The following is a 12,990-nucleotide window of genomic DNA, read 5'->3' as shown; positions in this document are numbered from 1 at the left end:
CACGTCTACTGCCTATTCATGTAGAACCATCAACTTGCTTTGCTAAGATACGGGAATATCCTCATGGGTTCAGTGGCATCATGCTTACTGAAATTTTTCTTGGAGTTTTCAGTTGGTGTGCATTCCTTGCTCTGTGATCTAAAAAATCTGTGAGCTATGCACTGTTTACAGAGTGGTCACACAGAAGTGATGAGGGAGGCCATTACTGAATGCTGGAGTTTGTATAGTTACAGAAGGTGAAAAACATTAGACACTTTAAACAGAACATTACTGTCACAATTTAACTTCTTTGTATTGCATTCCCATAATAGATATTTCCTTTGAAAACAAATAGGTTGTGAGGCAATAAGGACAAACGCTGAGAATTATTTGAACGTAATTACTCAAGATTCCACTAGAGATAAAAGAAACACTCCCAACAAGGAACTGCTGGCTGGACACTGCTGAAACTGTGAATCTAGGAAACAAATTAAGATCACAGACTCACATGACCATAACAAAAGACAGATAATGAACATTTACCTCTTATACTAAAGGCACTATTAATATACAAATAACCTATTAACGTTTAGAGAAACTCTGAAACCAGCAGTTAAAGGAACTTACTTGGTCAAGGCCAGCACTTTAAACAGAGAGACCACTCTAAGACTCATGGCAGAGTGTCCAATGCACTCAATCAAGATAGATATACGAAGCAGCTCCATATAAAAATTGTGGTTCCAACTTTTTAAAAAAGTACGATAACTTACTTCCTTAAAAATATAAGCACATCACAAAAACTAAAGGATAAATATATATATAAAAATTCAGGCCCTGAACCACTGATAAATTTTAAAAACTCTAAAAGAATCCTAGAGCCACAGCTTGAACAATACCCCCACAAGACATGCAAAGACCAAGTGCTGGTGCTGGCCAGTGCAGCATAGAGCTAGGAGCAGGGAGACAATGGAAATTATGCACACCAAAATGGCATTGTGCTTTTAACACATGTGCTTGGATATTAGAACTACAATTTCCTCAGCCAGGGAGCACTAAATGGGGACCAACATGGAGCTCTTACAGCTGTGCAAGTGAGCTCTACAAAATAATAATGCAATATCCTTAATTAACATGATTAATAGCTTCTACTTTATTCTACTGGAAGATTAATTTATAATCATTGTACCCTGTAAATTTTTAAACTTAATTTTATTTGAAATTACAAATGCTGGTTCTTGAATATCTACAAATATGTAATTAGTTGCTTAAATCTAGATTGCTATTTATAATTGTAAGTAATTAAGTGAAATATTCTGATCAGTATTCTAAAGTTGCTTTGGTACAAAATTTGGAATAAAGCAAAACTGGCAGCACCACACAGTGTGATCAGTTCACAGCAGGTCTAAGAGACTCACAAAGACAATAGAAGATACATTAAAATACATGTACATAAGAGTCAGTCCCCTGACAATTCTGTTACATCATTAAAAAGAAAAATGAAATTCACACTCAGTAAATTATACTTGGGGCCCAATTTTCATGCTCCATTTAATTATCCCTCAATGACATGTAAAAATGTTTATTATTATTGCAATATTATGTCTAATTCATAGTTTAGGACAAGGCCAGTAGTCAGAGTGGTCCATTTTAATGCTTAGTCTGCTAATATTATTTTCACACAAGCTTTAATTTAGTCTTTTAAAAAATAGCTTTATTGAGGTATAATTAACGTAAAGCAAACTGCACATATTTAAGATGCACAATTTGATATATAGTCTTTTAAACATCATGAAAAGTGCCCCACAACTTAAGTTAAAATTTTTCAATTGAAACATATTATCTTAAAATAGCACATTCTATTCTTTTTTTTTTTATGAGACACAGATATGGATTTATAAAAAGGTGGGTGAAAAGAAATTAATTTAACTTCAAGTACCACATTTATTCAGATGGTTTAGAAATGCCAAAATTGACAGCTAGTTTTCTTGATTTTTTTCTTGAAGAAGAGCTGGGTGCTGACTTATGGTGAGATATACTATGGCCTTGCGAGGCAGCTTCAACTTGAAAGGAAGATGCAGGCTGAGTAATCTGAGAGGACTTGAAGGGAGCTGATGAACTCTCCTGTGGAATCACTTTGGGGACATCGGAAGACCCTGGCTGGCTAGTCTGAAGTGGGGTGGCTTGAGAACTCTGGGCGTCCTTATTCTCAAAGTTCTTTTTGTTTGCAACCCTTTTTTTAGTAACCTTTAAGGAATAAAGACATCATCGGTTAACAATGTAGGCTAAAAAAAAACTAGTGTCAGAAAATACCATAAACCATGCTGGTAATATTTGTCGATCACTGCTGACTTGTGACTTCCAATTATAAATTCCCAAATGAGACTTTAGAAATTAAAGGAATTTATAGTTATGAATAAAATATCTAAAAATTCTTTGTACCTTAAATATAAAGAAATTTTATATTCCTGAATTTAAATCACTTTGTACTAGAAAAGGATATCATTACTTGCTGCAATTATCATTATTTATTAGAATACTAGTGGCCCCGTATACAAAAATTTGTGCACTCGGGGGGTCCCTCAGCCCAGCCTGTGCCCTCTCGCAGTCTGGGACCCCTTGGGGGATGTCCACCTGCTGGCCAGCACAAATGGGGACATAGCATCAAGTCCCCCTGCGCCAGAAGACCCAGAGTCAAGTCCCCACCCAGTTGCATGTGCCCCCTGGAGGCAGCATTCAGCCTCATGGAGGGGCTGACAGGCCCAGACACTGCAGCGGCGGTGGCGGTGGCACAGTGGCGAGGCTGGATCGGCCTGCTGGAGTGGGTGGGTTGTGCCTCACTACTTGCCCCCGCAGCCCCTGGCTGGGTCCACAGGCCCGGACACTGCAGCGGCAGCAGTGGCGGCAGAGAAGCGAGGCTAGATTGGCCCGCTAGAGTGCTGACAAGCCTGGACACTTCAGTGGCGGGGCTGAGGGGACTGGGCGCCGCCATCTGTGTGATGGAGTGATGGTTATTTTGCATATTACTCTTTTATTAGATAGGATAAACTCAGACAGCAGGGACCAGGTCAGACTGGTACCATTGGTCACTATCTCAGCACCTAGACCAGTACTGGGCTTCTAGTTGGCAGTGATAGGTAATTATTGAATAATACACTATTCTATTATCAGTCATCTTTGAGCATTGAGAAATTCTCTTAAAACATAACAATTCTATTTTCAGGTCTCACCTGTAGAGGTATGAATTGATTGTGCACACCACCTGCCATTCCCCCAGCCATGGGCATGGCCCCAGAATATGAAGTATGATGAAAGGGCTTTCCAGAAACTGGCACTGGTGCTCCCCATGGCACTGAGCCAAAGAGATGAGATGATGAAGGCATTATATTAGCTGTTAAAAATCACAGAAAATTTATATTTTAGTAAAATGGTCTTAACAAAGCCCTGAAATGTAAGACTTCCTTGTGCTATGCTTCTTGGCTTTTTTCACTTTGGCAAAGAGGCATACAACTTTAATCTTGCTTACAACATTCAACCTCAGAAGCCCCTTTTAGGACTATGAACAATTTACATAAGTCAGCTTAGCATTATGCTGTCTAGCCTACAATGGCCAAGAACAACATATACTGATGTGAGCTTTAGGAATATTTGTAGCACTATATTAAAAATAATAAAAGGGTTATTGAAACTGTCCCTTGGGGGACAAAAGCCAGGGCACAAAGAAAGAAATCTTAAGGATCTCACCTGCCCCCAATGCTAAGTGGCTTCCATAGTGTTCCCAGCCTACAAAAAACCCCCCAAAGCCCAAGTGTTCAAATGTGACCATTTTCATGACATGTAGAATCTTTCTTTTCCCTAGTCTCATATTTTTAATTCAAAAATTTTTAAAAATTTACATCTTCCCTGGCTGGTGTGGCTCAGTTGGTTGAGCATTGTTTTGTGCACTGAAAGGTTCCTGGTATAATTCCAGGACAGGGCCCATGCCCGGGTTGCTTGCTCAATCCCCATTAGATGTGATGTTCCACTTTCACATCTATGTTTCTCTTTCTCTCTCTCTTTCCCCCACCCCTCCTTTTCCTTCTCTCTTTAAAAAAAATTAAAAAGAATTTATATTTTGTTTCTTATTAAAAGTACATTGAACCAGGAGTTTCCAAACCTGATTTAAGGTTGTATACTGAATCACCTCAGGAGCTTGTTAAGTATGGATTCCTGGGCAAAGTTTCACACTTAATAAACCAGAGTCAGAGAGGTCCAGGAATCTGTACTGTTAACAAGCTCCACAGGTGATTCTTACTAGTATGTAGGTAGTATCAGTGCAGCATGTGGGCACCGCTGTATTGCACAACACATTGCCAATGAAGAAGATATATACTGGTTCAAACTTTCTTTTCAGAGAGATAAAGGCAGTTAGAACTGTAACATAGTATAACTTAATTAAAATTAAGCCCCTTAAGAAATTTTTGTATTAGGAGAATCATAATACAGTGTTATGAATTATACATGCGCAAATTCTGATGACGAAAACTAAAAACATTGAGAAAATTAGGTCTTGATAATATCTATAAGCAACTTTGGTAGCAGCTGTGATGTTAAAATTCAGTTTGGCTATACAGAAAAATCAGATGAAACTAATTCTGCCTTAGGATTCAATGCTCAACTGCTTTCTAGCTTTGACCCTTTGCTAAACAGTAAAATACCATTCTGATTCTTGATCTTTCTTTTTTTAAAAAAAATTTTTGTTGCCCTAACTGGTTTGGCTCAGTGGATAGAGCGTCAGCCTGCAGACTGAAGGGTCCCAGGTTCGATTCCGGTCAAGGGCATGTACCTCGGTTGCGGGCACATCCCCAGTAGGAGGTGTGCAGGAAGCAGCTGATCGATGTTTCTCTCTCATTGATGTTTCTAACTCTCTATCCCTCTCCCTTCCTCTCTGTAAAATATCAGTAAGATATATTTAAAAATATTTTTTTTTGTTAATCCTTACCCAAGGATATTTTTTCCATTGATTTTTACAGAGAGTAGATGGAAGAGAGGGAGGGAGGGAAGGAGGAAAGGTGAAAGAAACATTGATATGAGAGAGATGCATTGATTGGTTGCCCCCTGAATGCACTCTTGAGGATCGAACCTGCAACCCAGGTACATGCCGTTGACCAGGAATCGAATCTGTGACCATGCAGTGCAATGGCAAACACTCTAACCACTGAGCAAGACTGGCTAGGGCCTGATTGTTGTTGTTAATCCTCAACTGAGGATATTTTTTCCATTGATTTTTATAGAGAGTGAAAATGAGGGAGGAGGAAAGAGAGAAAGGGGGAGGGAGAGGGAGAGAGAGATACTAATGTGAGACACATTGCTTGGTTGCCTCCTGCATACACCCCAACTGCAGCTGGGGAATGAACCTGCAACCCAGCTATGTGCCCTTGACTGGGAATTGAACCTGTGACTCTTCGGTGAGTGGGCCAATGCTCTAACCGAAGCATTGAGTCACACCAACCAAGGCCAGGGCATAATTCTCGATCTTTTAAATGTATTTCCCCCTCCTCTCTGACCTCTTCAGACCATCTGAAATTCTGAATTTCAAGGCAATCTGTATCTCTTTTCATTCACTGTGCTAAGTGTTTGGTGGCTCTTTCAGTTTAGAGACGCATGTCCTTCAGTCCAGAAAGCTTTCTTATCTATTTCTTTGATACTTTTTCTCCTTTCCATCTCTGGTCTCTTTTTCTGGAACTCTAATTAGATGGGTGTTGGATCCATGCACTGTCCCTTCTTTCTTCTTTTCCACCTTTTGTCCTGTTCTTCTTGAGATTTCCATGGCTTTGCTTGGGCTTTACCTACTGAAAAATCAACTCAATATTTGATTCGTGTTCTCCAATTATTCTTTTTTTCATACTCTCTTATTTTTTTTGGTTGCAATATTGTTATTTCCTACATTATCTCTGTTTCCAGGTCATTTTCCTTTGTTTTTGTTTTGGATTCTCTTTTAATTTTAGAGATTCTCTTTTCCTAAAATGTTCAGGATCTCCCAGTTTATTCATAGGAAAGCACAAGACCCAGCAACGATTAGAAGCAGCATCTGTGTGGGAGGGCTACAGGACTCAAGGGCTTCTCTTGAGGATGCCTGGGTGGTAAGCCACCTTTTGGTTGTTGGGACAACCTCCAAATGTCAGTAGGTCTTTTCTTTGGAGTTTAATGAATTTCTCAAAAGAACCATCCTCCAACTAACTTCCTACCTGGGCTATGGCTGGTTAGAGAGGGAAAATAGGATGGGGAAATCAAATTTACTTTCATCTCAGTTTTCAGCCTAATATCTTATTCTCCACTCTGACCTGGTGTTCCCACATATCTAGGGAGCCCTCTGGAGAACATACCTCCAGTCTTTTGTCTAAAGAGGCACTGCCTGGCTGTGTGGAGAAGGGGCTTAGAGAGGATCCCATCACTCAATACAGACTCTAAACCCATACCACCCTTCTTAGCCCAGACCTCATCTGACACCGTGGCAGAATCTGACACTTCCAAGGTCTGAATCTCTTGGGAATTCTAAAAGACAATCTGCTTATCAGCTCATTTGTATCCTCTTCTATAGACACTTTAGTTTGTAGCCTAACTCTACTATATGCTATACTATGCTGGTTACTACTCCTTTAATTGCTTTTCTCATTACAAACTTTTCAAATCTCTAATTTGCTGATATTTTTTCCTCTCATCTCTTTGTCCTAACACTTTTAAAATAATTTATTTTTTAGTTCAAAGGAATTTAGGCAAAAAAAAAAAAGATAACTTGTTTAATCAGCATTAGTCATGTAGAAATCCTGAAATAATACTTGGCATATAGTAGACTCAGAAAAGTAATTTTCTAAATGTGAAACAAATAAGTTATTGGTCTTAAAAAGGTAATGATTAGGATATGAAGAAGCCAACTGTCATTAGGGAAAAAAGGGTGACAAAAGAAATGCTAATGAACTTAAGATTTAGAATCATAAAATTGTAAAATGTTAGTCTCAAAGAGATCCTAGATGCATCTAGTATAAATAAGAAAATGGAGTCCCAAAGAAGTTCCATCATTTTTTCAGTCATTAATGAAAGACCCTGGACAAAAAGAGTCCTGAGTCCCCAGGGATCTTTCCAGGCCCTACCACACTAGGAAATCACCACTGGCTACCTGAAGCTCCCTGCTCGATAACTCAGGCATCACATTTGGAGGAGGAAGAGAATTATGAGAGAATATTAAGAAACACACAGTGAGCTAAAAAATCCCTCTACTCTCCATTTCCCTCATCATGAAGGACAGTGTCTTTCACATCCACAGCTTCAAAGCCTGACCTATTTTTACTCCCTTCATCTCTATTTTCTCCCAAAGGTTTTTAATGTCTACCTTAAACCAAAATTCATGTTGGCAGCTTCTGGGGAATATGGGGCTACCCAAAACAAAGTGCTGTCCTATTCTAGCCACACTAGAGGCTGTAGGAGGGAAATGACATTTCCAAACGAATCTGTAGGCTCTGGTTTCAGGCTAACTTCTCACAATTCCTTCTTCTATTCCCTAGACAGTTATATAAAACTAGAGGCCTAGTGCATGAAAATTCGTGCACTTGGAGGGGGGATCTCTCAGCCCAGACTACACGCTCTCACAATCCAGGACCCCTCGGGTAGGGTCCAGTCCCATCGCAGCATGGCTCTGGTTCCCTGGGGCCCACCGGGACCCTAGCCTGCTGTTCGGTTGTCCATCTGATCATTTATGTCGTGATGGACCCTGGCTCTTTATGTATTAGGATTTTTATTTAAAATGATGCATTTTTAAAAAAATGTATTTTATTGATTTTTTTACAGAGAGGAAGAGAGAGGGATAGAGTTAGAAACATCGATGAGAGAGAAACATCGATCAGCTGCTTCCCGCACACCTCCTACTGGGGATGTGCCCGCAACCAAGGTACAGGCCCTTGACTGGAATCGAACTCAGTCCGCAGGCCGATGTTCTATCCACTGAGCAAACCAGTCAGGGCTAAAATGATGCATCTTGAAAGAACTTTCTAAATATAGTAACTGCAAATATTATCTTACCAGTAGGTTGGGGAAAAACTGGTGGAATGGTTCCAGGTGGTACAGCAGGAGGATAATTTGCAAATATCGGTGGAGGCAAAGGGAAATTCATTCCTAAGGAGCCCTATGGAAGTATTTGAAAGTTGAAAGACAGTGCAATAATAACAGCTCTAGTAATTAATTCAAATTTAGTAGAGAAGTCATGAACAGTTCTCACCAACTGTTGTAAAGCAAAAAGTGCAGCTTTGTCCTTGGCTTCTTCTTCAGAATGGCACTGTGGCCCATGCACCAGCAAGCCATTAGGTAATTTCACCTGGCAAACTATCATTGTCTGAAAAAGAGAATGTGAAATGTCTTTGAAAGTCTGGCTAGGAAACCAACTTCTTCCCTCAAAGCTTAGTTTAAACAAGTAGAATAATTTTAACAATCTGTTGAAAAAAAATTCAAGAATTCAAAAGAGGACTATTTAAATTTTGCATTAGGCCCAGCCAGCGTGGCTCAGTGATTGAATGTTGACCTCTGAAACCGAAGGTTATGGTTTGATCCCCAGTGTGGGGTGTGCAGGAGGAAGCTGATCAATGATTCTCATCACTGATGTTTCTATTTCGCTCTCCTTTTCCCCTCCTCTCTGAAATCAATAAAAATATATATTTTTAAAAATGTTGCATTAGTATGAAAAAACTTTAGAATTATTACCTTATCTTTCAATGTTTACAAAATAAAATACCTTCTAAGCTAGCTGAAGGGTCGAGCATCCTAATGCAAATGAAAGCCAGCAAAACTGTTTTCTTTATACCAAGGCCTGGGAAACTAGGACTTATACTTGTATCTGTAAGTAAGGTTTCACTGGAACACAGCTGTGTCCATTCTTTTATGTAACCTCTATGGCTGTTTTATACTGTACCTGCACAGTTGAGTAGTTGTGATAGAGAGCACATGGCCTGCAAAGCCTGGAATATTTACTATCTGGACCTTTAGAGAAAAAAATTTGCTGGCCCCTGCATTACACCATCCTCCAAAAAGCAGATATTTTGCCAATATGAATTAATTACCCAAATCTAAAAGATTCAGAGGTTTTATAGTTTTATACTCACATTTAAATTACAACTCTTTACATTATACTTTTTTATTTTACAAAAGGGATTCTTTCTTTTAAATTGTACTTTTTCAAAAGGTAGCAGAGTTTAACTTCGCTTCCTGTTTTAGGCAATAATGTATCAAGAACTCAGATGTAAAAAGGATAAAACATACTTTCTTGTAGCTAGTGGTCCTCAAGATGCAGTCTGGGGACCTTGAGGGTCCCTGAGACACCTTCCAGGGGTTGTTGAAGTCACAACTATTTTCATAATAGTATTAAGATGTTATTTGCCTTTTGACTCTCATTTTTCCACAAGTATACAGAAGACAAAAAGTTCATTGATAGAGTTTCAGATTCTACATTGCAACTAACTTTCAAGAAAACACTACCTTTTACTGTAGTATCAAATATCCACAGTTATATGAAAAGGCTATTAAAATCCCCACCCCCCTTAAAAGATTTGTTTTTATTGATTTCAGAGAGGAAGAGAGAGAGAGGGAGAGAGAGTAAAACATTGAGGGGGAATATAAGACAACTGGGGGGCTAGCAATCTGAATCTGTGCCAGTAACCAGTATTCTGACACACATTTTCGCTAGTATAATTAAGCCCCATTCTCATCGTTAAGGCTTGTCTAGCCTTGCAGAACCTGCTTCCCGGAATACTTCCATTGTACAGAGGCCATAAACCATGAACCATACATAAGCCCCGGAGGGAGTTGGCAGCGCTGGCGCCAGACAGGCCTGGCCTTTGGGTGTATTCTCACTTCCCCATTCCAACCCACGGGGGGCTGCAAAGCCAGCAAAAAGTCTGGAAGCCTGGTCCATATTTGGGAAACAAAGCAACTCAGGGGATAAAAGGGAAAGCTCCCTCTACATTCAACACTCAGGCTTTGGAGACTGACTCCCCTGAGTCACCACACTAGTGCATCTGCAAATAAGGGTTTTTTCCTGAATCTTCCGAGTGCCCATTGTGTGTCGCCTGGTAATTTCTGCAACAACATCAATGATGAGAATCATTGACTGGCTACCTCCTGCACACCCCCTATTGGGAATTGATCCTGCAACCTGGGCATGTGCCCTGACTGGGAATTGAACCTTGGCACTGCTTGCCCTCCTCCCCCAGTTCATGGGTTGATGCTCAACCACTGAACCACACTGGCTCCATTTTTCAACTATCTACGTGAGGCCAGGTTTACTTGATTGATTTCAACCAAAACAATGTATCACAAGAGATTGAAAGAAGATAGGAGAATCTAGCTTCTTCTATTAAGCTAGACATGGAAAAGATTCGCAAAAATGTAAAGCAAGGCCATTTACTACATTTTTTAAAAAACATATTTTTAAATAAATATTTAAAAACCTTTTAGTTTTAATTTATAGAACAGTACTTATAGTGCAGTAAATATGGATATAACACAAATAAACAAAGTTTCTTTGAGGTACACCCCCAAAAGTGGGGAGTTTCTAAGATCAAAAAGTTTGAACTAAGATTCTTTAGACCAGAGGTGGGGAACGTTTGGCCTGTGGGCTGTATAAGGCCTAAGAAATCATTCGGTCTGACCCTGCCAAGGCATTACAGTGAGTTAATTTAAAAAAATGTCTTTTTTTGGCCAAAGACTTTCAGTCAATTTATTTAAACTCAGTGTTAAAGAACATATTTAAATGGAACAGTAGTATACTATACCTGTGGTGTTCTAAGAAAGGAGAAATCTGGTTGTGGCATTCCAATAAGGGAACAAATTTTTGAGAGTTCAGTTACTGGTGTGGACACAGGAGGGATCTGGCTTGAAGCAGGCCAGCATACATTGTCTATAGACCGAACATGATGGTACTCACTAGCACTTTGAGGCTTGTTCACATAAGATGCTACCAAAAAAGAGAACAGGACACATCTGTATTAAGTGATATCTCAAATTAGGCAATTACTGCAAGGTTTCACAGAATAAGAACAAAAAATTGTTAAAAGGTGAAAAGGGGAATCTCCCATGAAGCAGATTTAAGAAATATTCAGTACTACCTAAAATTATTAAGAATTCAGTAAAGATTTTTTAGGTGATTGTAACTGATTAATGATATATGATTAAAATAGAAATTTGAAAATACAATTTTAGTAGCTGACAGCCAAAAATGAACATCTTGATAGATTAATGACTATCTATATATATATAAGCCTAAGCGACCATTTGACCAGTAGCTATGACGTGCACTGACAACCAGGGGGCAGATGCTCAATGCACAGGCATGGAAACAAGGAACAGACTGATGAATCTCAGAAGGAAGGGGGAGGGGAGGGTGGGAAGAGATTAATCAAAGATCTTATATGCATACTAGAGGCCCAGTGCACAGATTTGTGCCTAGGTGGGGTCCCTAGGCCTGGCCTGCGGGGATCGGGCTGAAACCAGTTCTCCAACATTCCCCGAGGGGTCCTGGATTGTGAGAGGGCACAGGCCAGGCTGAAAGACCCCACCGGTGTACGAATCCTTGCACGGAGCCTCTAGTATAGTTAAGTTTCAGGCAAAATTTAAACAAGCAAATAGCTCTCTTGAGCTGATTTACAATTAATTATTAAGTTTTGAGGCTTTGGCTTTAGTTTTCTCAGAAATTCATCTTACACCCTAAGATACAATAGGTAGACATTTTTATTGCTTCAAATGATGCTTGTTAGAATTATTTTTTCTGAAATTAAGTGTTTAAAAAGTTTTATATAGAAAATAATTTTAAAATTCTAAAAGTTCACATTTTTTATGATCAATAAACTCACTAATAGAACAAGAGCATATCCCAGTGAAGAATGAATCTAAACCTCTTCCTATCTTAGACTAAAAAAAGGTTAAGTGGCTTGCCCAAAGCCACTGATGGTGTTAGTTATGCAATATAGCCTGGATTCTGAGCTCTTGACTCTCAGGTGTATGATTCTTTTCACTACTGAAACAAAGAAAAAGTTACTTGTTTTTGGCAGTGGGACCATCTTTATCCAATTTTGTTTTAAATTTATATTTTGGTCTATTTCAAGAGCATGTCTGTCACTATCTACATATATAAAAGCCTAGGCAACCATTATGACTGGTTGACAGGATGACCAGTCACTATGATGCTCAATGACCACTAGGGGGCAGACGCTCAATGCAGGAGTTGCCTCCCTGGTGGTCAGTGCACTCCCACAGTCCTTCCCTCCAGCTGGTGGCCCCAATCACTGGCTAGGCCGAGAGACCCCACCAGTGCACGAATTTGTGCACTGGGTCTCTAGTATTAAACAATTAGTTTCCTAATAGTTATTGGAATTTTAATGATCCCAATATTAATTGGAGTATAAATGGAGGAAGGCTCTGGATTTCTTGCATATTTTGTTCCGTAATAAATTCAGATATGTTTATTTCAAAGTATTTTTTAGCTCTCTGAGAAACTTCTATCCCACCGACTTTTGCACTAGTGATTCTTCCTATGTAATTATTTGCAGATAATTACATAGACAAAACACTAAAGTATAGGGGAAATAAGGGGCAGGGGCAATGATGGGTAGTTACTGAAATCCAGCTCCCTGACAGATATTGTGCTACAGGGTTCGTACATTTTAAGTAAGTAACCACTTTCCAATGTATGCCTCCGTTAACTATTTTTAATAATTTAATAGCTTCTTTTATTTTTATGTTGGTAACATTATCTACACGGTACCCTTCCCATTGGCTAATCAGAGAGATATGCAAATTAACAGTCAGACAAGATGGCGGCCAGCAGCCAGGCAGCTTGAAGCTAACATGAGGCTTGCTTGCTTCAGTGATGGAGGACTCCAACGTTCCCTGCCTGCCTTGCCGCCTTGCCGGCCTCTGAGCCTGCAGTTTAAGAAACATAGTAACAAATAGAAGCTAAACAAAACCCCAGAAACCAGCTTTCAGCGAGCCCGG

At 39.5% G+C, this 12,990-nt stretch overlaps 1 protein-coding gene across 1 annotated transcript in view; it reads right to left on the bottom strand.

Moving 5' to 3' along the window:
• Positions 1 to 1,896: 1,896 nt before the first annotated feature.
• XRN1 (5'-3' exoribonuclease 1) overlaps positions 1,897 to 12,990 on the bottom strand; it is a 203,723-nt gene continuing 192,629 nt past the window's right edge. Inside the window, 5 exon segments of the mRNA XM_006757506.2 lie at positions 1,897 to 2,223; positions 3,207 to 3,367; positions 8,032 to 8,134; positions 8,228 to 8,341; positions 10,773 to 10,954. Coding sequence (XP_006757569.1) covers positions 1,921 to 2,223; positions 3,207 to 3,367; positions 8,032 to 8,134; positions 8,228 to 8,341; positions 10,773 to 10,954 — 863 coding nt within the window. The 3' untranslated portion in view covers positions 1,897 to 1,920.

Source organism: Myotis davidii, unplaced genomic scaffold, assembly GCF_000327345.1.
Source record: "Myotis davidii unplaced genomic scaffold, ASM32734v1 scaffold495, whole genome shotgun sequence".
In the NCBI taxonomy this organism is placed as follows: domain Eukaryota; kingdom Metazoa; phylum Chordata; class Mammalia; order Chiroptera; family Vespertilionidae; genus Myotis; species Myotis davidii.
The sequence above is the reverse complement of the archived record's forward strand: the minus strand, read 5'-3'. Positions and strand labels throughout refer to the sequence as shown.